Source organism: Amblyomma mixtum, chromosome 8, assembly GCF_055824585.1.
Source record: "Amblyomma mixtum isolate Tamu chromosome 8, ASM5582458v1, whole genome shotgun sequence".
Classification (NCBI taxonomy): domain Eukaryota; kingdom Metazoa; phylum Arthropoda; class Arachnida; order Ixodida; family Ixodidae; genus Amblyomma; species Amblyomma mixtum.
The window spans coordinates 112,923,809-112,950,217 of NC_143019.1; the positions used below are offsets into that span (position 1 = coordinate 112,923,809).

At 46.5% G+C, this 26,409-nt stretch overlaps 1 protein-coding gene across 1 annotated transcript in view; it reads right to left on the reverse strand.

Moving 5' to 3' along the window:
* Positions 1-26,409, reverse strand: part of LOC149333975 (uncharacterized) — a 61,016-nt gene that overhangs the window by 5,877 nt on the left and 28,730 nt on the right. The window contains exons 6-12 of the mRNA XM_089556145.1: positions 23,484-23,531; positions 20,035-20,082; positions 16,803-16,979; positions 11,663-11,898; positions 7,406-7,536; positions 6,067-6,175; positions 5,278-5,457 (exon numbers count right to left, since the gene is read on the reverse strand). Of these exons, the coding sequence (XP_089412271.1) occupies positions 5,278-5,457; positions 6,067-6,175; positions 7,406-7,536; positions 11,663-11,898; positions 16,803-16,979; positions 20,035-20,082; positions 23,484-23,531 (929 nt within the window). The remainder of the gene's footprint in view (positions 1-5,277; positions 5,458-6,066; positions 6,176-7,405; positions 7,537-11,662; positions 11,899-16,802; positions 16,980-20,034; positions 20,083-23,483; positions 23,532-26,409) is intronic.

Sequence of the window (26,409 nt, forward strand, 5' to 3'; positions counted from 1 at the left end):
AGAGACGTTTCAATATACAAAATACTGCTTTCGTTCTGCGCACGCAATTTGTAAGACCTAAAAAACTCATCGAAACTCATCGGATGGCTGCGCTCTTATCAGCAATCACATATTCATTACTGAAAAAAAAAAACTCATTGCTGTTATCTTTGTGCACGGCTCTATGGAGACACAGCCTTAAAAATTCAGTAAACCCGTCGATGAGGGATGCCACTTGGCGATAAGTGTGAAAACTGCTTCGCCTGCTGTGATTTACGTTTCATTAGGACAGGGCAAATATCGAAATATTTGAAACAATCTGATTGCGAGATAGCTAGCTTCGAGTATCGAATCAAATATCGATTAATAAATATGTAATATGCTTTTTTAAAGAATGATATTTATCTCCTTACATAAGGGAACGTTGCTAAAAATAAACCGTTAATCCTTTGCGCTAAAGGCTTGGCTGAGACGGGAAGTATAAAAGGGTGAAAAATAATGATTGAAAAAAAGATTATGGTTCATTGGAATCTCCTCACGAAAGGCCTTGATTAACACCAAAAATTCCTGGCCAGAGTATCGTAAGTATATTTACAGCCAACCTGGGATAATGTTTAGCGGGTCGATCACAGCGCCGTAACTTGCAGCGAAGCAACAAATGCAAGCATTTTTTCAGACGGAAACATAGTGCTTTGCTCCCCCCTCATGAGCTTAAAGGCATGAGCACGGAGTAATACCCCTGTTACTCCAGCAAATTTAATGTCATTCTAATCGAATGACATTAGCATCTAATGTCATTAATCGACTGCTACACGGGAACAGTAATGTCATTAGGTTCGAATGACATTCACCATCGAATGAGTCAGGGGAACTCATTCGAATTCGCTCTCGAACCAAATGCGCAGGCTGAACACAAGATACGCAGCAGAAACAAGCGACGCGAAAAAATAATATGCACACTGCCAAACTTAGAAAGTATATTTATTTAGTTCTGGTGAAAAAAGTTAATGTTGATGTGAATCTGTTCACTCTAGAGGCTGTCGTGGATAGCTATTACTATCGGTCTCAGCTGCAGCCAACAGCAGCCGCCGAGCGTGAAGCAGCGTCTTTCCCGCGACCGTCGGTCATTTTGGGTTGCGTGTTTCTTGCTGGTTGGCGTGCCATGTTCGTTAAGCTCGAAAGTACTTAAAGGCGTAACTGAGCAGTTCACCTTTAGGAAGTCATTTCCATGCCCCGCGCGTGTCTGCTCGCAGGCATGCAGCCATTGTTTGTTTAAACTTATCGGATTTGTGGTTGACTTGTACTTGGCTTGGCTTTTGATGGCTGAAGTGGTGCAGAATGGCAGGAAATAATATTTTAAGTTTATAATACTGCCCACAAATGTTCTCTCCCACTTTTGAAACACTGCAAAACAATTTCAAACATCTTTTATGCGCGCTAATGTCTTTCAGTTGAACTAATTTTTTTCAGTGTTAGTCAATGCCATCATTTTCGAATGACTATATATATTTTGTGTAGCACCGAAAGGGACCAAATGATATTCGATGCTTCGAATGCCATTAGGTTCGAGTGACATTAAATTTGCTAGTGTGACAGGGGTATAAGATATACAGGAGTGCCGACTCCATTTATAAGAGCGATATATTTGGCTGCATCAGAGGAAGCTTGGCGCTGTATGGGACATGTGGCACCCGGTTTTGGCTTTGGCTAGCTTTGGCGAGGGTAGAACATCCCCACCGCTCTGCCACCCCGGCGCATCGGCGAGCGTGAGGGAGGTTAGGGCGAGAGATACGTACAGCGCTAAACAGAGTGCAGGATGCGCGCTGCGCGTTCGTGCAGCAAATTAGCACTTGCCGAATGCATAGCGACCCCCCCCCCCCCCCCCCCCCCCCCCCCCGAGTCGGCGATGCTGTCTATCTTACTCCGTGGGCATGAGCTTTGCCGCTATGTGAAGCCACACTTGGTGTCCATCAGCTAAGCTGAAAACCCCGAGAGCTCGTAGGCAAAGGAAGCTAGCTACCAGCCACAGGCGCGCATATAACCCTAAAGAATGTGGTCTTGCATTTATCGCGAACTAAGCGGCTGGCAGCAGCAGTTTTTGCACTTCATCTCACCAGTTGTTTGCAGCACTGCGAAAGGGAGAGCTCTCTCGCCCAATCAGGGCCAAGGTAGACAGCAACTAGCCCCTCAAGTAGTTCAGAAGCGTTGTGACTGCTCTTCAAACAATTTCTACTGTAATTTAAAAGTAGTTCAGGAACTTGTTTTCAAGGTACAGCGAGTGTTTCGTTCACTGGTTAAATAGCAGAGATAGTCTGCACGAATATAGCACTACGGTGGCATGCTACGAGGAGGCGCCGCCATCCGTAAACATGGCGTCCACCTAATCGGCCCAGTCTCCTGTTCGAATACGCGAAGCAGGTCACGACCGCACTGAATGCAGTGGCGCGCGCTCTCGCCGCTGCATTCAGTCCGGCCGTGAGCAGGTGGACACTGGTGCTCTTTCTTCCCAGAGATGGGGCCACCAGTCGTGGCGTGAGATGCGCGGAATTGCTCAGATCCCAGATCCCTTCGCTCAGATCGCTCAGATCCCAGCACCCTTCACAGTGCTGCAAACAACTTGCGAGATCAGGTATAAGCGCGCAGTGGAACCGTTGTTGCGGTGTTTTGGCACTGCAAGTTGCCTACGCAAAAACAAATCCAGACTGATCCTCAAAAAACTGGGCAGAAATTGAAACACGCCAGTTTGAAGTGCTTAACGCAGTGTTTGTTGAAGCTGGCGACAGAATTTCAGAAAACGTGGTTCAGTTCTCAAGGAGTTCATTTCGAACGACGCTGAAACGCGTGCTAACATATCTAATGTGTTTTATGCACTTTCTCTTTATATCGACTCGTCTTCCGACTTTCCTTCGGCAGCACGAACAACGGAGTCTTGTACTTTCATTCGCCTTGCTTCTGCCCAACTATAACGAAATGCAGCGCCTTCGAATTTTCAGTGTGGGGCACCGCTTACTAGTACTGTAAGCCACTGACGGGTCGCAGTATTGTTTTGGGATAGGCAGAATCGAGGTTCCTCCATGCATCTGAGCCACAATAACCAGAGGGGTTGTTTTCGCACTTTGATCAAGTGATAGACAAAATCACGTCATCGTGTCTATCCCCTTTGTCTTCCATCTTGTTTATGTGTTGCATCTGTAGCGCTTTACTACTCCAATTTTTTGCAAAGCCGATGCTTTAGTACTGGCTTAAACCTCTGGGTTCCGGTTTCAGTTTGGGCGAGATTGTGGAAGAAGGGGGGGGGGGGGGGGCTGTTAAATTCTGGGCTGCTGCAGCCATCTGAAGTGGCTTCGGCCCACTTCCTCCTATCGCTCTCGAGGTGCTCAAAACAGCTTCGCTGACATGCGGTTGTTGACATTTTGTGCTGTTGCCGGTTTAGACACATCCTTCAACAGCTATGAGAGCTTGCTCAGAGGGGAGCCTGTTATGACAAAATAATATGTAAATAAATATCACAAAGCTTTCATGACCCCAGCATGATACATCGCGCCATCATGTTGCTGTGGCGCTGTCGGGGAAGCTGACTTACCGTTATTCATAAACAAAAAAACATGCTTCTGAACGCGATCGCGGATATTCGACTTGTCTCAAGTGTCATGGTCGTTTCTAATAATTAAATATACTATAGGCTGAGTTTTCAAATTAAATACCAAAATTTGGCATGCAGTTTTCGATTATTGTTGAGACTTTCAAAATGTCGCAGTTTTAGCTGTTTATAATTGGTGAAATATAAAGATGGTACACTCAAACGATGTTGAGATGCATTGCTTCTGACGACATACCACACGCTTCGCAAGTGCACTACACACCGAAGTCCCCCTGAACAACACCAATAAAAATGTCTTTACCACCATTAAACGCTGCAGCGCCTTGCACGTCTCCATTCGTGCTGTCCCTGTCCCCATTCCTCTTTCTTTCTTTCTTTCTTTCTTTCTTTCTTTCTTTCTTTCTTTCTTTCTTTCTTTCTTTCTTTCTTTCTTTCTTTCTTTCTTTCTTTCTTTCTTTCTTTCTTTCTTTCTTTCTTTCTTTCTTTCTTTCTTCTCTCTTTCTTTCTTTCTTCTCTTTCTTTCTTTCTTTCTCTCTTTCTTCCTTTCTCTCTTTCTTCCTTTCTTTCTTCCTTTCTTCCTTTCTTTCTTTCTTTCTTTCTTTCTTTCTTTCTTTCTTTCTTTCTTTCTTTGTTTTTTCTTTAACTCTTTGGCAGCGCCCATAAACCTGCTCTGTACTTTCGACGCGATAGCGTTGGAGCGGACGTTCGGCGAACACCTTTGGCCACAACGAAATTCCTCATTGGTCTATAGGGCCTAGCGCTGGTAATTCAAACACCCCACAACGATCATACAGTACAACATTGATGGCGTCACCACACAATTCCGCACTTGTGTACAACATGGTAGTTATGTCATTCCACTATCATTACGTAGTGCCTCTGAAGAAAGAAACACAACTGCGGTGAAATGAAAAAATAATGGAGCCGGGACTCGAACCGCTGCCATACGTATGGGTCGTGAGCCTGGTGCGCTAATCCTTGACCACTGAAGAACGTTCGCACAGCACGATAGTTAAAGGGAAACTGCATCGGTTTTAGAAATCAACGAGCTTAAGAGGGTCGAATGTGTGAAACTTGCAGGAAGCATGCGAAGTATTTTTGGGCTAGCACTTGAAATAGTGAAGTAACCACCGATTAAAATCCGGACGCCCTTCAAGCCTCTCCGCAGCGCACAACGCTTAGTGGGGGGGGGCTCATGATGACGTCACTGAGGGTATCGGTATATTTTCAAAGCACAAAAGCCTGCTTTGAAGGAAAACAACCAACGCCACCAAAGGCAAACCCTACCAAGAGTTGTTTGGCAGCGTCTAACGAGTCAGGGCAGGGTGTGGCTGACGACAGCAGTAATTTGAAACCATACCTTCCGTGACGTCACGCTGAGTTTCCCTGCACTCCTGTGGTGCATTCAGAAGAAGCGCAAAATTCAATCGTCGATTACGTCACTATTTTAAATGCTAGTGCAATAACAATTGGCATGCTTTACCTACAGCCTATATAGATCTGAATCCTTGATTATTGCGAAATTCTCAAAAAAGTGCTGCAGTTGCCCTTTAAGGGAATTTATGCGATCACCTTGGAGAACACAGCAACGATATCCCATTACGTGTTTATCGCTTTGGCGTACTTAATTAGCGGATCACCGGAGCACAGGGAGAGCGCGCTGGAGCTTCGTTGGGGATCTGCTGAGAAGCACTCACCAGTTTGTCGTATGGGCTGAGGCTGAAGACGAAGCAGCGCCTCGCGGTGCCGTTCTTGAACTTCATGGTGGTGTCGGACTTACGGAGGAACTGCATGGCCGGTATCCACGAGGAGAATGCGATCGCTGTGTGCGTCGAAGGGGGCCGCATGCTGGTCTCCGTCATCCACGACGCCGTAGCCTGGCAGGGAAGGCATATGAAGAAACGTTTAGGCACTGGCAGTACAAAATATGCGCTGAGTGCCCGTGAACTGATGACCCGGTTACTTTTAAGCTCCCTGGCAAACTGCTAAAGGTATTTGCAGAACAATCCCTTAACGGTTGCCTAGCAGACGATGACTATAATCTTCCTTACTCCCAGCGACGAAGCAGTCGATAACGCCGGCCGTGGTCTAAGCAGAGCGGCGAGGTTCTCTAGCGAGGAAAGTTAGCACACGTGTTCCGAATTGGGCGCTGCATTCATTGAAGTTGTGAGAAAAATGAGAGACCAGGAATCATTGTAAGCTGGCTGACCGTCACACATTAACGGTCTTTTTTCCTTCACACAGCTTTCTCACAGTGACGTCAAACATTCTCACCGGAAAGCACTCGGTATTGAGAGCGTGTTGACAAACAACTTTTTTTCCATGCTCTATGTAATGATCAGCACTTGGCGTGCAAACAGTGTGTAACGAGTTCGCGGCACTGGTAAGTAAAAGGGTTAGTTTTCATCGTACGACGCCATTCTTCAGACCGCGTCACATTTGTAGACTTCAACGAGTACAGATATGAGAATATTTGCGATGCTCACCTGGGCTTCGTCGAAAGCGATCCCCTTGGGGTCACCCCAGGCAGTTATGGGGCTCTTCAGGCAGTCGTCGGCCTTCAGCTGGTGGTTCTCAATGATGAGCAGGTGAACTCTGCAGTACAATTGCGGCACTCGTCAAGTACCGATGCGTTTGTCGCATTTCATTTGCCATATCCAACAATTTGGCCGCTGCGGTGGCTCAGTTGTTATGGTGCTCGGCTGCTGACCCGAAACACGCGGGTTAGATCCCGGCCGCGGCGGTCGAATTTCGATGAAGGCGAAATTCTAGAGGCCCGTGTACTGTGCAATGTCAGTGCACGTCAAGGAACCCCAGGTGGTCGAAATTTCGGGAGCTCTTCACTACGGCGTCCCTCATAGCCTGAGTCGCTTTGGGACGTTAAACCCCACAAACCAAGTCAAACCACTTCTTTTTTGAGCATTTTGGAGTGCGTTTATGAACGCAGTTTTTTCACATAATGTAAGATTTCACTATAAATATGGATACATCAGCATATCACCCGACGGCAGTTATGCACATTTTTTCTAATAACGTCTTTGCTACCACCAAAAACGTTTCCAATTGGTTTTCTATGGCAGTCTTAAGTTCGATATGATCTATGGAAACAGATTAAAAGAAATATTTTGCTACATATCAGAAGAATGGATCATTCCCCTCCATAATTTCATAAGAGTATCTTGCAATTTTCCAAATTTCTAAAGTTTTTTCCGAGAATGCTTGACATGATTATGCACTGTTATGATGTGAAGAAGGCGCATATGTCCAACTACTTCCAAAAACTGAAGATATCTGCGGTCCAAATAATATGGCACTATCAGAAAAACCTTACCAAAGGAAAAAGTGCCAGCATAGTTTTGCCACTGTTCGCGGGGTGTTTTCGCTTTCCTTCACGTCTGTGCCCTAAGACTTTAGGTACTACTGAGGTCAATCTTAAGGCACTTTTTCCACCAGTTTCGGGAAGTGATGTTTAGATTCGGCACTTTTTATTTGCTGTGATACCCCTAATAATCCTCTAATGCCTCCTTTCGGTCATTTATGATGACATTTGTTTTCCTCCCAAACTTCTATGACAAGCATTCTACTATAGCTTTGTAATGGACGAATGCGGCGCTAATTACGTAGATTGACGACCTTTTCACCGTTGCGTGCATGACCTCCTCAAGAAATTGTAGGTAACAGTGTAAAACACTGCAGTATAGAGAAAGAGATTTAACAGAAAAGCAGTTCTCAGCAAGGCAGACATTTCGCTCAAAGTGGATTCTTCGAAGACCCGTTGAGAAACATGTGCGATGGAAAAAGAGAAGCTTGCTCCCAGAGCCTTACTGAACGGTGGTGATGACAGCCTTGAACGCCGCCGTGGCAATCTCATCGTCGAACAAGTGCTCCTCTGAGGTGAGGCCGAGGAAGAGAGCGCTGTCCGGCACCTCCATTTCTTTCAGCATGCTGTTCAGGTCCTGCGTCAACACATGTGGCGGGTTATAGCGATTACATGTATATTTTAAGCAACAGTGTCAACTAAGCTCTCCACAAAATACACTGGTGTTTAATGACACTGTATGCGTGTAAACAGCGCACTGTACAACCAACCAGTGATAGCGGACAGTAACCACACACGACTGGAATTATTCTCCATCGCCAACTTCTCATCCAAGTTACTGTATACTATGTTGCAAGTAGCGCCCGAAATTAATAAAAAAAGCCAACTATTCCTTCCTGTCTGGCAGCCCTAGCCCTCTTCGCTGTTTTTTTTATTGGTGGTGGACTCTAAATTCAAAGCAGTAAAAAGGGAGTAAGTTGTGCTGTATAAAAGGGAAGTGCGCTACAGCACGCTTACTTCATATATACTCTTATATAGGCGTAGTAATGTTTAGAGTGCATTGAGCGATCTGTTTTCACTGCATCTTCGATGATGAACATCCAAATCTCGACAAAGAAACACGCATGTCCGTGTTCCTTAAAAATAACACACTATTTTACGCTTCCTATGTGTGTTGTGCTTTGTAGCTGCAGAAAAAAACTTGCGGGCAAAATCTAAATTTGTGGAAAGGAATATGATCGTCCTGTGTCAGTGTTAGGGTTACAATAGTCCCAATTTCTTTCAGCTGTTTATTTTGGTATTGAACTGATATTCTTAATCTTGCTCACAGAGAACATGTGAATGCAGACCACGGCGGAATTGTTGATGATGCTCAATGCGGGGGAAACAGTGAGGAAAGGCTATGGGTGGTGGTGGCGGTGAAAAGATTTATTCAGAACGGACAAGAGGTGTTTGGATCAGCCCGCAAGGGACCGATCCTTACAAACACTAGCTGGAGATCCCTAGTTTGGGACTCCAGTGGCGGTAGCCTCCGCCCGGGCGCGCCCGACTAAGGCTTGTTGGGCCTGTAAGTCGTGGCAGCCGAGCAGGGTCGCCTCCCAGTCCTCCCGGCTTGGGTTGGTGATGGGTGCGGGCAGTTGCCGCTAGAAATGTTTTAGGGCTGCCGGGCACAGCAATGTATTGGTGAAGAGGCGGAGAAAGAGCCGCTCATCCGCCTTCTTGAGGCCTTTACATGGGCTAGGGTAAAGGCGATGTCTATCTTGATAGTAGGTTGCGATATTTTTGAACGTATAGACCGGATTAAAATCGGGTTCCTGATCAGGTGGGGAGGAGAAAACAGCCCGGTGAGAGAGCGCGCGGGCGGCTGTGTCTGCTGCCTCGTTTCCTGCCAACCCCTGATGAGCAGGGGCCCATATGAGGTAACGGTGTGCGGGGTCCGTATCCCGTATGCAATTTTGGTATATTCGATAGGCTAGGAAGGGAGTGCAGCATTGTTCGACGTTCCGACAGACCCCTCGCGAGTCGGTGATTATGTATTTTGAAATGGAATGTGAGGCCGCGAGAGCAATCGCGACCTCTTCTGCTTGTGTTGCACTGCGGGCTCTGAAAGTGAGGAGCCTCTTACCACATTTTTGCAATTGCTTTGGTGAGACATCTATCTATTCGGCGGTCCCTGGAATTTGTATAATTTGCGTGCGACGCGTATGGAAATTAAAGGAAATCTATAATTGCTTACGGACTATGCGCAGATCGGTTTTGTTTCATCTTCGTGCGAAGACTACTCGCTGCTCCTGCAATTAAGCTGAGAAATAGTGGAAGCACCGCTAGTAATCATAAGAAAACGTGCGTCTGTTCAGAAAGGCTTTGTCACTATCTACAATGCCGGCAGCATCGCACGCATTGCAGGCAGGAGGAAAATAAAACGTTGAAGGGACCATAACGTAGAATAAAATGAGGTAAGGAAAAGCGCACGGGTGACCGGTGATTTCAACAATCGCCACTGCAGTGCGAAAATTTTTATGATAGTTCCATTGACACCTAAGATATCGCCAATTAAAAATGATGGTCCTCCTCACCCCCCTAAGCTGATACATGTAGATGCGCCAGAAGGAAAAAATAAAAAATAGGTCGGGACTACACCCTTCCGCGCAGAATACAGCCCCATCCCGCCGAAGGCGCTTATCACAGCTGCTGAGAAGGTACGCCCAGACTGTCCTCTGATGTCATTGAGGCAGGGGATGCGCGGTGAGATGTTGCCTTGACCGATTGCGATCTGCTGCGAGCAGCGATTTTTGCAAATTATTTGTTAATTATTGGGTCCAAGCAAATCTTTTAATTTTGACTGCAGTACTCAAAAAGGACAGCTCTACAGATAGTAGACTAAGGCCATCAAAGTCATTTCAGGGTCCCTTTAAGATGAAGGTGACAACCAGCTCTAAGCGAAAAAGCGGCACCGCATGATCAGGTCAATTCTAACCACTTGAAAAGCAGATGGGGTAAGAGTGCACAAGGGGACATTAGGTGGTCATGTATGCTCGCTGTGAAAAGAGCTAAATGCAAGTCAAGGGGAAGAACTAAAAGCAGGAGTTACAGATTGGAGAGAAGCCCGTACACTACATATGTTCATGTTGAGCAAAGCATGCTACCTGCTTACTGCCTTCCATCGCTTTCGAATGCTACTACTTAAGGCCTGAAGAGCATCACGCGTGAAGTTCATGACGCTTGCCCTGTCATTCTGTAAGAGCCAGGACAATGTTGGGACGGATAAAGAAAAAGTGAAAGTGTCCCAGCGCGTGCCACATGTGTAACTACCGCGTGACCGCTCGTTCCGTACGGTGGCGCACGGTCGCTCGTCCGGCCTGACGAGGTTTACTATAGGGCTTGAGAGGGAGGTTGAGAAGGTGCATCGAGTGCGGAGAATGCGGACGACTACGACATTATAGTAGTACGACGCCAGCACAGCTCTCGCTGTACAGTGCCCTGGTGGCGAAGTTTTGATACGCACTAAGAATGTACATTTCGCGTACATTAACTATGATTCCTGTGTTTAAGCTCAACTCAGAGGCCAAACTAAATGCTTTAGAACAGAATTATACCCTTTAAGGGATAATAGCGTGCCCGAATTACCTCAAAGAATCTTCCACAATACAGTAGTTGCGAGACAGATATACATGTTTCGTAGACACCAATACATGTACGAGAAAGATGATATATGGTTGGTTGGTTTATTGGGGTTTAACGTCCTGAAGCAACTCAGGCTATGAGGGACGCCGTAGTGGAGGGCTCCGGAAATTTCAACCACCTGGTGTTCTTTAACATGCACTGACATGAACGTGCACACCACACGCGCCTCTAGAATTTCGCCTGCATCGAAATTCAGCCGCCGCGGCCGGGATCGAAACCGCGTATTTCGGGTCAGCAGCCGAGCATCATAACCACTGAGCCACCGCGGCGGGCCAGGTGATATATGTCCACAGTCAGCTGCAAATTAATAAAGTTCACCTGTTGTGATGGTATGTTGGGTTTACTGGCGCATAAGCATAGGGTTGGTTGGTTTATGGGGTTTAACGTCTCAAAGCGACTTAGGCTATGAGAGACGCCGTAGTGAAGGGCTCCGGAAATTTCGACCTCCTGGGGTTCTTTAACGTGCACTGACATCGCACAGTAAACGGGCCTCTAGAATTTCTCCCCCAAAGAAATTCAACCGCCGCGGCCGGGATCGAACCCGCGTCTTTCGGGTCAGCAGCCGAGCACCATAACCACTGAGCCACCAATCGCACAGAAATAGAGGTCACGCGCTGTCTAAAAGCGTAAATTAGACACTTAAAATTGACCCGGACAAATTAATTGAAAAATCCAGCTTTATAAGCAATATTTGAGAGGACCCCTTTGTTGCGGAAACATCGTGACAAGTTGGCGCGAAGGCATTGAGCGTTATTGTGCTAGCAGCGATGGTACAAATGTATAAACAACCCATGAGTTTCCGTTGCAAAGCTGGAAACTTCCTTACTTTTTCGGTAACACGTGAGCTGCTTTTGTGCTGCCTGTGTTTAACAGATACCAGTTCATGTTTTCCGTGCAAAAATGGTTTCGAGCAATCAGTAGCCTTCTCTCGCTCTGTACTTCGTCGGCATCTCTTCTAGTGCTTCGGTTAGCGAGGCTGACTACCAAATGTCCTAGCTACCTGGTTTAATGAACAGAAGTAAACTCCCAAGCCCTTCCGTCTTGTGAACGCGTCCAGCAGTGACGTGCGAGGCCCTCACCTCGACCTGGTTGCGCAGCAGCCTCGTGTGCTGGCGCAGCATCTCGCCCTGGGTGCTCTGCACGCGGATGCCCAGGTAGCCGAAGCCGCGCACGTGGTGCTGGGTACGCAGCACGTCCAGGCTGGGCGCTGCAGGCACGTACTCGTACAGGTTGAAGTGGCGGTCAGTGGCCACCATGTACGCTGTCAGGCGGGAGCGTCCAGCGGCTGTCAGGAACTCCATGTACGTGTGGTTCTCTGCATCGGCGCACATATTGCGTGTAATTGAATTATTTGAAGGCGTTCGTTATCCGAGTCATGAAGAGAGGTTTGGACGTTGGCGTTCTTCCTTTTCTGCACTGCGAAGATAAGGAGTGACGGCTGCTCAGCTTAGAAGACAGATAATTTATGCGTGACTGGGAATGGCTTCAACAAAAGTGTCGGGAACTTAGTAAAAGATTTTAAATCATGGAGCAGGTTCAGATGATTCGCCTACCCTGGGAGAATGTTGCGGAGCGCAATAAAGTTACGTTAATTTACCCCCATAAATTTGGAAACTTGCATAATTTGTACACCCCGTCCGGTCCTATCAGTCGTACACTCTTAGAAAAAAAAGGTAGTGAAAACGTAGTAACGGATGCTGTTCCAACCTTTTTTAACCCCTACTACCTATGTACTATGTTGCTACGACCTTGTTACTACTGGAAAGAAAATTAAGTAGTAACAAGGTAGTAACTTCTGCTGTTACTACGTTTTTTTGGCAGTTACTACACTTGTACTACCTCATTATAACCCTGGTAGTATCCATTACTACCTTGATCTGGAAATGGATGATCGGAATATGCACATGTACGTATACTAACATTCCCGGTGACATTGCTACTCAATGCCCCATGTTTTTATATAATGAAAAGGGTTTCCTAATTGGCAGCAAATCTAACAAAATTGCCAGTGCTGTTTTTTTGTTTTCAATACAATATACGCAGCGCGTATGTGTTCCACTCTTTAGTTTGATTTCTTAATTGCACTTTTTCACCAACCCCAAGCTATTGTGCCTGACTTGTGCTCATTTTTCCTTCTGGTTTACTACAAGATGCACAAAAATGGGCGTTGAGTTTCTGATGTCATGTTCATGCACTCCTTGTGACACATTAGAAAGTCACCACGAAGTGAGGTATTCATGTCTTTCGACAATAAAAACTCAGCAGAGACTCTTTTTCGTTAACACAGAAGATTTCCTTATGTCATTGGCCATCAGCCACTGAAAGGTCCTTCTCAACAACATTGTTGTCCCGTGCGAGAATGTAGATGCTGCTGCTACATTTACACGCAATGAAAAGAACAAGAAACAACTGTGGCTGCACATATCACGGCACATAAGTTGACAAGTTAACGTCTGATGGCGTGGCGTAGTGATTAGCGTGGTAGGCTAGAAAGTATAGAAACAGGATAGAAACAACTTCAACATAGAAAGTCAAAGGTCCGCGGTTCCAATCCTCCTGAAAGCAGGGATTTTTTTTCTTTTTTGTTTTTGTTCTAGTTTTTTTTTGCTCTTATTTTGCACTATTACTATCTCATATGCATACGATTCTAATATCAAAAGTCATTAGATTATTTCTTAAGGTGTTTTCTCTCGAGAGGTAGTAAATGTTACTACCTCGCAGTTACTACGTACAGTTACTGAGAGGTAGTAAACGTTACTACCTTGCAGTTACTACGTACAGTTACTACCTAGGTAGTCATATATGTGACAGTCGTTACTACCCTAAAATGTAGTAACCTCAACTACCTTTTTTTTTAGAGTGTATATGCCAACTTCGCCTATAGCACGCAAAGAATGCGTTAGATACCCCAAACAATGCACTCAAACAATGCACGCAAACAATGCTCAAGGCGTTAGGCACATGCAGTGGTGAAAGTAGCCAAAACTTGCGCAACGTAGGCGCAAAACGCGCCGTTTCGCAACAAGACGAACAGTCTTTCGCAAGATGTCGCCACACTGAATTTCTGCATTATTAGAGTTTAGTGGAGCGAAAGCCTCTTGTGATTTTTTTTGTTTTTCTTTTAAAGCAACATGCATGTTGTTCTGCGGCGCTGACTTTTCTGTCTCCTTAATATTCGACATTCCCTTAATTCGGGTGTTGTCTCCAGTCCCGAGAAATCGAAATTAACGGAGTTTTACCGCATCGACGTGATAGCGCCATGTCTTTGGGATCGCTTAATTCGTACTTCGCGCATTGTTGAAAGCTTCCGCTTCGCTGTCTACTGGGCCTCATTAGTATCTGGATGTACGCCTTTACCCACACGTTCACTTTGGAAGAAAGGTGAACGTGGGTGTTGTCGCTTACGAGATTAGAAAGGGACGTGGACGCCGGGTACCTCACCGAATTCTCCTACTGAGCAGCCGTTAAAAGCGACAGGCGCCATGAAGTCATAAGAATTTAATAGCAGTTTTCTGGAAAGAGGTAGGGTCAAAGTCTTTCTGCGCTTGCTTCACTCTGTAGCGATCCTTTTTGTGCTCGATTTGTTTTAGCAAATAACTTTCCTACGTTCATGCGCGCGCTTCCTGATGCGCTGTGATAAATATCACAGTCAACTGTTGTATTGTGAATTGTTTTCTAGGATCTACATCGCCGCCTTATACCGTTAGAGAACTGCCTAGTTCGCTTATTGCACAAAGAGAGCGGTCATGTATGGGTGGGCACTGTGGAGGATGTGCCGTCGCTCCCCAAATAACGGAAAAGAAGATCGGAATGAGTTTCGACGAAGGAGATGTGGTAAACGTATAAATATAATTTCTTGACGATTGGGAAGGCGATTGTTTTAAGGCGTTTTTCCATTCTTGTTAGCATGACCTTAGTTAACCACGGGAAGGGCTCCCGCCGGAACTCTGTGAACTAAAAACTGTCAAAACATTCCTCTCTTCTTCGCCACAAGGCGAAGAACTGTGAACTGTGAAGAACTGTGATACATGCGGAGCATTTGCTACACAAATTAATCAAACAAACAGGAGTCAAATTTATACTAAAATGTAGTTTACCTTTATACGCAGGAAAGTTCATACAGTAAAGAGGTAATTGGGACCATATTGCTCGGAACGGCTATGTAAAAGTTATGATTTGCACTTAAGATTACTTGTGCTTTGAATGAAAAAAAAAGAACATTGTTTTGCATCATCTTCATTTCCTTTTTAGTTTTCTCTTCCTTTCTAATGACTCATCTGCTCGTTAGCATGCAGTCGTAAGGAAACGCATATATTAAGTTCACCTTTATTCGTTAAGAAGAAGCGCGGTTTTGTGGCCTGTGGGCTGCGCGCTACGCTTAAAGTCTAAAAGTCCTGCTTCATTTCCCGATACTTTTTGGTGAAACTTTATATATTTTCATTTATATACACGGTGAAGTCATCTCGGATTGTTGAGACCACTACTGCAAGTCAATGCCGACCCAGGTTTCGTTGCCAACACAATGCTTTCTAAATAACATCAGCTGTTATGTAGTAAAGTAAGTGCATAGAAAAAAAGATGTACAAAAACATTCCTTCAGAAGCTGACACGATATGCTTTTGTTTTCCTACTTGTAGCCAGGGGGGGGGGATGGTTGCGCGTGAGCAGAGTGGATGCTTTCTTTCGTGTATAAAATAACAAAAAGTGCGGCCGCAATATTGACGCTTCTCGTCGCTATGGGATAGCAACTGTGGTTCATTATGAGGATTTTTCTTTTTAATCAATGAAGTTGTTCGAAGTTCCCAAAAACGCTAACCTATTTAAAAAAAATGTTGGACAAAGACGCACTGAAAAGAGAAAGAATATATGGAGACCGTTCAGATGGAGCTGACAGGCTAAAGTATAAGCAAAAAGAGAATCGATTTGGTGGCAGTCGTATAAACCGTGAATTCAAGTTGTGTCGAACACTTCTAGTTACCCGATTGTGTCAATACGCCGGTGTCGGTACGCCCTGGCGCGCTGAAGGGAATGGGGATAAGAATATGCGTCATATTTGCAGAAAGTTTTGCTGATTGATATCAAAATAAAATTCTGGTCAGTATGAAAATTAAGCGCAATCAAGCCATGGCTGAAACGACAGTGGCCTGCCGCTATGGGACCATGTGACATGCATTCGCTGAACATCAACTGTCAGAAGCAACAAGAACGCTCGAAAAACGAATGCAGGGCAGCTGATTATTCCGCAGAGCAAGCCAGGTTCGAGTGCAGGGCACGGGCTTGAAGAATGGAGTGTTGGTGGATGCGTAGCACTAACAAAACCCGCTTTTTTTCAGGGTTTAACGTGCACTTCTGCACTGCTGCGCCATGCAAGCCTGGAGCTTCTGCTTGACAACCCAGTGCTCGAAGAACTCCTTTTTGTTAAGACTGCATGTTGACAACTTCTCGCCGTCGCTTTTCGGCGACTGGATCCGAGATACTGGCAATACTAAGGCACTGGACCGTTAAGACGTGCAACCCTGGAACTCATCAGCATCCAAACAGCGCTCCTGTAGGGTTCTCTTAAGCTATCACCCCTATATACCTTTTCAGCTGTCCCGCCGCTGCGGCGTTTAAGGACGTTTCCGCACACTTTATTAGTGGCAAGCACCACAGGGATGTAGTGAGCTCCCAGAATACGGCCAGAAATGCTATTGGCTCCGAATGTACATTCCAGTCAGAATTTATATTATAAAAAAAACATTCTAGTTTGGGTTTCGCACCCACGCTCAATGTTTCACTACATTATACATTGTAAAGTAACTTCGCAGAATTAAACTCATGCACAGTAAACGGATCGTTTCAGCTTACCGTTACAACGCTATTCTACTACCGTCACCACACCAGAGATTAACGGTACACAGGCGCAACCATTGCGCGTGGCAGGGGTAACGGTAGTGAAATGCGTAGACGGCTTGCATTTGCGTCGGAATGACCCGCCATGCATGCGGGCCATTGCTGGCGGGTAGCGCTGAACGCCGTCATGTAGGAGATTGCATCGCGTGCCAGCCAAGTGCGCCGAAATATGCGCTAAGAAGTTTTGTAATCACTTTCTCATTTCTGCATGAATTGTCTAACCACACTGACAGTTGCAGCTATTACCCGGAATCTTTCCAGATACCAACATCACCAAACTCACTCTCGCCAGGAGCCATTGCTTAAGAACGATGTTTTTAGAGTCACCTGCTTTCCCGACGGACAACTGGCCGCTGTGGTAGAAGATCTTGTTGAAGATGACGGCGTCGCACAGCCCGTCCTGCGGATAGCTGATCTCGATGACGGCATGGCTGTTCACGATGCATACGACTGGGTGTTCGGGAAGCGTGTCGGTTGGTTCCAAGATGGAACCTTTTACTTCCCCTGTACCCAGATAGAGACAGAGGTCGCATCAATCGCAGTAGTCAGGAGTTACTGCCGCGGAGCTTCTTTATTTCTATAAATTGTGTGTGTGCCAGGGGGAACATACGCTTGTGGAACACGTCCCTGAGAGGGTTAGCACATTTAGATGAAAGAAGCCCAGCGCGTAGGTTGCTCGGCTATGTGTTTGTAACATGTCGGAGCCCGGCCCGTAGAGAAACGCAGGACAAACAAACATCCGACCTTTTCTACCATGTCTACCAGCGCCAGTGAAGAAACCGGCGTAGCTTGTACGAGAAAGATCCACGAGTAGAATGATCGACCCGTGATGCCATTGGTCGATCGTTCTGATTCGCGAATGGCGTGCTTCCCCATGCGTTTGTTGCCCTTTGTACTCCGCCCTTCGTTTTAACTTGGAAGAGAAAGCGTATTTAATGACCTTCTAGTATTTGTTCCCCTTCCTATTGTGTGCTGTGTCCTTTTCAATCACTGCCGCTTGAAGCTATTCCTTGAACTGCACCACAACGTTACGGTAAACGCTGCAGGCACAGCGGCTCCGTGGTTAAACTTTGCGCTGACAGGACACAGCAGCACAGGATAGCACGCTGCACTTTCTATGGGGCGACCCTTAAGACGGGCCACCACCTATACGAGGATGAGCTCGTGCATAGCGAAGTGAAGGTTATATTGGGACAGGGACAGTGATGGTTTACGAAGCTGCATCCTTGAAAAAAGAACCAAAGTGCCAATGCCTCCGACGGCACCTGAAGCATATAACCATGCCGGTTGAAATCAGACAATCTCTAGAAGCTGCCGCCTAGTGCTGTTTCACATTGTGTACGTGCAGGTGCGCACCTAGCAATGGGATCCCATATATTTCTGTCCTCATTAGAATGACTGTAAATGGAAAATTGAACCTTTCACGGTTGTGTTATTACACGTCACCACGGCGTTACTGGTTTCAGCAGCTACATCTACACCCTTGGTGTGTCTTGGTTATTGCGCTTCCAATAACTTTTTTGTTTGATCAACGGCATACGCTTTTGCGCACACAGTTACTGTGCGCGTTCTCAGCATGACGGCTATCTGTAAATACGTTTAGAAAGTCGTTACACATTAGCCGACGCAAGCTGAGCGCGACACCTCAAAGCTGCGCCCGCCGTACGCCCTTCCTCCACTTTCCACATCACGATTTCATATTGCATTTTTTCAGCAGTACCCCCCCCCCCCCCCTTCCTCCTTTTCCCTCCAACTTTTCATTCTCGTCCCACTTTCGTTATGGCCTCATTTTCATGCTTCGCCGTGCTCTTCGCCTTGCTAAACCTGTGCCGGTTACGCCGAGGACAACGCCGACGATGCACAAGCAGAGAACAGGCGATTAAGAGCTGCGCTATGAAAGGAGCCAGATCCGTTCGTCAGAGCTTCTTTTATCAGCTTGAACTTCGTAGCTTGGATTCGAGCGTGTTTTTATTAACGCGAATGCCTTTAATGGCTCATACTGTCGTGACGAAGACGTGTTAGCAAATTTTTCCGCGTTTCAGATTGGTCGAAATGGTCGTGATGTCACTGCGCGCGAATTTTGACGGGTGTCCACCGAAATATGTGAGACAGTTACTGCGCAATTTCCTTTCCTCCAATACAATTTTCATTTCCTTCATTACGGCTCTTCTTTCTTCTCTCACTCCCACTTCGTCCCTTCCTAGCAGACTAAGCCAAGTGGCAAGCTTCTTGGGAAAATGAAGGACGCAACAAGCTGCATACCATAAAGCCCATTTTAAAAGAATGGAAATCATGCCGCCATAAAGAACGTTTTATCGAAGTAATTTTATGTCGTTTACGCATAGGTCACACACACATCACCCATAACTTCTTATTAACAAAAAAAGACAAACCTGTGTGTGAAATGTGTGGTGAGGAGCTCACAGTAAATCACATTTTAATTTCTTGTTTACATCTCGAAGAACTTAGAAAAAAATTTTTTACGGTATTTTACAATGAACACATTCCATTTCATACCGCATTGCTTTTAGGCGAGCAAACGCTTGTCGAATTTTCACTTGTTTGTAAGTTTCTAAAGAAAGCCAATGTTTTAAATCTATTATAATGTAACCTCTGTACACTTGACATAACATCATCTAACCTTTTGTTTGGCGCATGATAGCCCTAGTTGCTTATGCGCCATAAAACCCCATATAACTGAACCGTCCCTTCCTGTACGGTGCGGTTCAGGTGTCCACCGAGATGACAGAGAATTACAGCGCCATTTCTTTTCCTCAATAAGTGTTGCGTTCAAAGGGCAACGCATCGCGCCGAACGGGTGGTGGCGTTCCGTGGACTCCCTGGCAGCGCTACAACACGCTGTCGCGTTCCACTCCTAAAGGCAAAGATTAAGCGTCATTAATATGCAGTTAATTAACGCACCAACAGAATGTGAAGTGAACAATCGTGTAGCAGAATGCAGCACTCAGGCTTTCGCCTTTCTCAACTTTAGCCTCTAAAGTTCGTCGCAATTATTTAACCCTTCTCTGGCGCTAATGTACGATTGACTGCGTGCGATATGAAGAGAGACAGGCGGAAGAACTTAACCCAGAAGGCGACGTTAGCAAAGGGATGGATAACCCACTCCGTCCGCTTCCGATGCCTTAACGTTACAGCTATCATTTTTCTTTCTATAGCTCGTTGCTGTGTCTTTCACTGAAGCTGAACCATTTTTGTTAGCCTCCAACTTTGACAACTTTGCTTAATCATTGCTCACCTGAAGAAAACTGTTCAAAGCACCGCACAAAATGTACTTAGTTGCATTGCTTAGGTGAGTTCTGTCTTGTATGCATCTCGACACATTTTGGTTTTACATCCTCCAGGTGTCATCATTCTTTCATACTCTTCTCATCAGTTTGTAGCGACAGCTCCAGCAATATGTTGAGCGTACTCATTCGTCGATGAGCGTAGCGGCAATATTCTGACATCTCACCCAAAGCAATGGAGGCAGCGCCCTCGGAATTTTAAGCCGCTTTGTAGCCACATCGAACTCAACGAGTGGCGACGTGTAGAAGCGTACCTTTGTGCCCAGCAGCAAATTTCTGTCGGCGTTCCGGTTCACCTTCGTCTGCGTGAAGAACGATTAAGTATTTTCAGGATCGATTGAACTGAAGGGTGAGAAGCTGAACGTCGCAAACAGTCAAACTTTCAGCGTACCAGGCGTCTCGTACTGCATGGGAGCTGCTAACATATATTCCTAGGGACTCTATATTAGCTTTCTATCATATTACTTAATGTTTATAACTCGAATTCAAAAGCTGATACTACATGCCTACTAGGCATGCCAAGGTGGAAAGAATGCTTCCAGTAGGAAGAAAGCACACAAGCAAAGTCAGCTAGTTCTGTCTGCACAAACGATGTTGATGTCCACGTGTTCTAGGGCAGCGATGGCACGGGCGCAAGTGAAACAAAAAAGGCGAACACTCTGAAGCAATCGACCAGAGATCCTATTGGTCGATCATTCTTATTCGTAAATAGTGTGCTTCCTTATGCGTTTCGAGCCGTATGTGTCGCTCCGCTCGTTTTCCATCCTAGAAGAAAAAGCATTGCCAGTGGCCTTCTAGTATGGGCGACAGTGCGGCCGGCGTTCAGCTTCGCGTTCAGGGCGATAACACTGAGACTTCCAATCTCGAAAAACTTGCATGTTTGTCTGAAGCCAGCTGGACATCAGAAGTAATCTATGGCCTCGACTGCACTGCGCCCGAGTTTCGGGGCAGCAGCGGCACGAACCAATTAGCTTCTCCGACCACTGGACGAGACCACTGTGCTATCGCCACAACCGATCGCCCCTCGCGCTGAACTGCCACTCTCCCGCGCTGTGCATTGCATGTTGCTGGGTTCATCATCTTCCTTCCGCGCGCAATGCATCCACAAAACACCGATAACGCAGTGCCCGATTGAGGGGCTTTAAGTGTCCCCATATTATTATACTACCTCTAAGTATTATAGTTAGCACTAGGATCCCCAATTAACGACTTCTCCCACCTTTGCCTGAATCGTGACGTTGGAACATTAGCCTCTAACCGAAAGCGCAATGAAACGCGACGTGCTGGCGCACGTACTTCTCATTTGAGTAAGTTTTTTTTTTTCTTTCTCCACTGCCGCTTGGAGCTCTTGCATTAACTGCATCACAACGTTAGAGAAAACGCAGCAGGCAGTGTGGTCCATTTCTAGCCTCGACTCCGTGAATACACTCCGCCTCCACGCTTGAGAGAAAATGGCGCCAGAGGACAGCATGCTGCTCATTCTATGGGGCGACCCTTCAGACGGGCAAGCTCCTGTTCGATGATGAGCATGAGCAGCAGGAAGTGAAGGTTATACTGCGACAGGTGCATTACTTATACAAGAACCAATGTGCCAGTGCCTCCGACACAAGCTGAGCAATTTAACCATGTCGGTTCAAATCGTGAACCTGCCTGAAGCTACCGCGTGGCGTTGTTTAACTTTGATTCAGATTGTTTACAAGGAGGTGCGCGCCTAAAAATGGGATGCCAAATCTTAGTCACTGTAAATAGAAAACGCAAACCTTCACCGTTGTATCTGGTTAGATTATCCGTCACCGCAGTTATACTGCTTTCTGCAGCTACATTTGAGCCCCTCTGGGCTGTGTATCAGATTTTTGGGTTTTCACTAAGTTGTCTTTGATTAACCGCCGGTAGTTACAGTGCTTGTTGTCGGTATGTGTACTATTTGTAAAGAAGTTTCGGAAATCGCGACCCCTCGAACCTGCTATGCCGTACACTCCTCCTCCACTTTCAACCTTTCGTTTCCGCCTTTCTTCCACCGCTGCATCCTCCTCCGCCTTTCCACTCACACCCTCCCTTCGTTATCGCCCAATGTTTATGCTTCGCCGCGCTTTTCGCTTTACTATACCTGCGCCGGTTACACCGGCGAGAACGACGGCGATGCGCAAGCCGGGAACAGCCACCCAAGAGCTGCGCTCTAAAAGGAGACATATGCGCTAGAGAGCGCCATTTTATCAGCCCAAGGCTCCTAGCTTGGACTGTTTCGAGCGTGCTTTGATTTATTCCTTCCCCAGCGCTACTTTACAATTGACTGCCTAAGATATAAAGAGAACGGCGGAAGAACAGAACCAAGAAGGCGGCGATAACAAAGTGATGATTAAGCCCGTCACCGAGGAGGCGGGAATGCGCCTCTGCTACATTGAATGTTATAGTGTTTAGTTGAGCTAGTATTTACTGACGTCCTAAATTTGATATTAATAGCGAAATAGCAGATGCAGACAGGAAACGGCAGGGCTTGCGGTTGTCCTCTCGTTTTGTGTCCTGTCCGCGTCAAGAATTTCGCTACTAATCATGAATTTAGGATGCGGCAATGAAGCTGAACAAATTTCGGATCCATTCATTCTAGCTAGTTTACTTTTCTAATGCCGAAGTCAGCACAGAGGGACAGAAGCCTGTCACGTAAACGCTTGTGTAAAAAGCCTTCTGTGCATGTTTACTTGCTTGCGTTTGCGAAACACCATAGCGCCAGTGCATGCTCACAATGAATGTTCCAATGCTTTTTTGGGGCCCAATACACAGCATAACTGTTTTGCTGCATTATTTCAAGAAAGAGACCTTAGCTTAAACCTGTAGAAATACAGTTTCTAGAACAAGACTGCGTAAGTTATTAGACATTAAAAAGAACGAAATGCTATGTTTACATGCTAATATTGACCAGAATGTGTGCATAATTTTTTACTGCATGGTGGCCTAGCGTTCTTCTAACTTGCATGTGAAACACATTAAATAACAGCGTGGATTTCACTACTGCTTATACAGATAAGAAACTTCAGACTTTTTTATCAGCTGCTTTTCAGGTATATTTGGCTTATTTAGAAAAAAAAATTGATACATTCCCCTGTTTTTGCACTGCCTGCGATAAACAGTAGTTAGTTTCCGACAACCTATCGCATGCATTTTACTGAACTCCGGTTTCTAAACACGTCGTAGAACGCTAAATGTTTAGGCGCCCAATCCTGCGTTGAATTCTTCCGCGTACTTAACTCCGCGGCAATTTCATCAAATAATTGAGGGCCATTCAGATATTGTGTGATAAGTCTCATGCCAAGTTCTTCCTTATTGAACGTTCAATACCGCATCAGAAGCAGCTCTGATTAATAAAGGAGAGAGTGTGGAACCTTTGTTTACGACACCTTTGTTAAATCATTGCTCCTCACAATGAAACTGCACATGGCATAGCAGTGTGCATAGCACCGCACAAAATGTACTTAATCGCATTGTCCAGGTGAGTTGTGGTTTAACATCGTGCAGGTGTCACCATTCATTCATACCCTCATCAGTTTGGAACGACAGCCCCGATCAATATTTTGAGCGTATGCTGTCGCCGTTTAGCGTGACGGCATTATCCTGATATTCAGGAAAAGTATGGAGGCAGTGCCCTCAGAATTCTAAGTTACTTAGGAGGCGCATCGAATTAAACGAGTGGCCATGTGCAGAAACGTACCTGCGTTCCAAGTGTCCAATTTCTGTTGTCGTTCCGATTTACCTTTACCTGCATGAAGATATAGATTCAGGGTAGAGTGAACTGAGGGGAGAAAAGTTGATCATCGCTAACAAGTCAAAGTGAACTGAAGGGAGAAAAGTTGGTCATCGCTAACAAGTCAAACTCTCAGCATACAGGCGTCTGCTACAGCACGGGAGCTGATAGCATAAATCCTTAGGGATAATATATTGTCACGTAGCGTAGACTGCAATCCGGCGAATAGGAAAACTGCGAAATTGTCTTCTAAACGAAACTCCTTATTTGGGCTGACTTGCGCCCGCAAAGAAGTGAATCACTCGGCGGCGGCGTAGCAATAAGCGTGGTCAGCGCTCGTCGAACAGAATGCCGACCGCTCTCGGCCATGCTCTATTTAAAGCTGATAGCGAACTTTCCAGATAAAACTTAGAAAATTACTAGCCAGAACAACCTGGAATCGTCTCCGCCTGCATGCGATCAATGGAGATAAATCTAGGCGCGTCTTGCATCACAAACAAAGCGATAAAGCGGCGTGCCGGAAGCTTTGAAGAATGAACAAACACTACAAACATTCGCGGCATTACTCCCCTCTCAAAGAAGCATCGACCCGATGCTTTAGAATATAATGCGGCTACAATCAATTAAAAACAGATTGTGGGAAACTGTACACTGGGTGTGGGAACACGGTGTCCTTTAGCGTGCATAATATGGCTTTACACGGACGACATGGACAACTTCTGGTCGCACGCGGCGACGCTGGGACGCAGTCCAGTTGACCTAGCCGACGAAGAACCTTGTACGGGCGAAAATAGTGGCGCAAAATTTTTTCACTCAGTACGCGGCGGCCAATGGGCGTCCAAACCCAGACTCGGTCTCCTGGCTTGTTTTTCGCGTTGGGTCTTTGTAGGTTGCAGCGTCTGGTGTCGGTCCACTGCTGGTCTTTGATCCGTAACATGGCAAGTCTTCAGGCTGCTGCGCGTTGAAGGTAGGCGGCGATGTCGACGTTATCTTCTTCGGTAACATTGGGCAGCATGGCGTCTAGCGTGGTCGTGGCCTCCCTGCGATGGACGAGCTTAAAAGGTGTCATCTGGTGGTCTCCAGCGCTGCGGTGTTGTATTCGAAGACGATTTAAGCCAGGATAAGGGCCCAGGTCTTGGCATCGACATACATGGCGAGCATATCGGCGATGGTTTTGTTGAGGCGCTCGGTCAGTCCGTTGGTCTGCGGGTGGTATGCAGTTGTCCTCCGGTGGCTGGTTGAGCTGTAACGCAGGATGGCTTGCGTTAGTTCCGCCGTGAATGCTGCTCCTCTGTGCGTGATGACCACAACGGGGGCGCCGTGTGCAAGAAGAATGCACTCCACGAAAAATTTGGCGACTCCTGCTGCTATTCTGTTCGGTAGGGCTTTTGCTTCGGCGTAGCGGGCCAGGTACACATTCACTATAATGTTGCACTTATTTCCAGATGGTGGACTAAGGAAAAGGGCCAAGCAATACCATGCTGATCTGCTGAAAGGGCCTTGAGGGGGTTTCAATGGGATTGAGAAATCCTGCTGGTCGGGTTGGAGGGGTCTTTCGTCGCTGACAATCTCCGAAGGTTTTCACATAATCTGCGACATCGACAGTCAGTCGGAGCCAGTAATACTTGTCCTGAATGCGGTGGAGAGTGTGAGAAAACCCGATATTTTTAGCTCTCGGCTCGCCGTGTGAAGCCTGGAGAACATCGCGCAGACTTGCAGGTATAACAAGGAGGTAGGCTAGGTACAACAAGGAGGTAGGCTGTTTTGTTCGCTGCAAAGATCTTCACGAGGACATCATTCTCTAAACAGAACGAAGACAATCCTCTCTTGAACGAGGCGGGTGGTGAAGAAACCTTGCCGTTCAAGTACTCGATGAGGCATTTTAGGTCGGGTCCCGAGCGTTCCTGTTGTGCAAAGAGCTGGAGGTAATGGGTCAAAGGCGTCCTTATCGTCGTCCGGCAGCGGTGCATCTACAGGGGCTTGTGACAGGCAATCGGCGTCAGAGTGCTTGCGTCCGGCCTTGTAAACAACGGTGACGTCAAACTCCTGGACGCTCAGGCTCCATCAAGCGAGGCGGCCGGAGGGTTCCTTCTAACTGGCAAGCCAGCACAGCGCGTGGTGATCGCTAACCACCTTGAATGGTCGTCCGTACAGGTAGGGGCGGAATTTCGACGTAGCCTAGATGATGGTAAGGCACTCCGTCTCGGTTGTCGAATAATTAGCCTCGGCTGTGGACAGGGAATGGCTAGCGTATGCGATGACCTTTCCCGCTCCGTCAGGTTTCTGAACGAGGACAGCGTCTAGGCCCATGCTACTTGCGTCGGTATGAATTTCAGTCTCGGCGTTTTCATCAAAGTGCGCGAGGATCCGTGGGGACTGTAAACGGCGCTGAAATCCTTGAAGCCTTCAACTTGCGGTGCTTCCCATTTAAATGGCACGCCTGCCTTTCTCAGGTTGGTCAGTGGCTCGGTGATGCGTGAAAAGTTCTTGACAAATCGTCGGTAATGCGCGCACAGTCCGTGGAATGTGCGCACAGCTTTCGTATCGGCCGGGGGTGGAAACATTTCGATAACAGTTGATTTTTGCGGGTCTAGGCGTACTCCCTCCTTGCTAACAATGTGGCCTAGAAACAGCAGCTCTTCATAGGCAAAGTGGCACTTCTCTGCTTTCAAGGTTAGGCCGAACGATTTAATTGCATCTAGTACTATCCGAAGCCTTCTGATGTGGTCTTCAAAGCTTGAGGAGAAGACAACGACGTCATCTAAATATACCAGACAAATCTGCCACTTCAGGCCTGCCAGCACTGTATCCATTACTCGCTGAAATGTCGCTGGTGCGGAACAGAGACCAAACGCTATCACTTTGAACTCGAAAAGGCAATCTGGAGTGATGA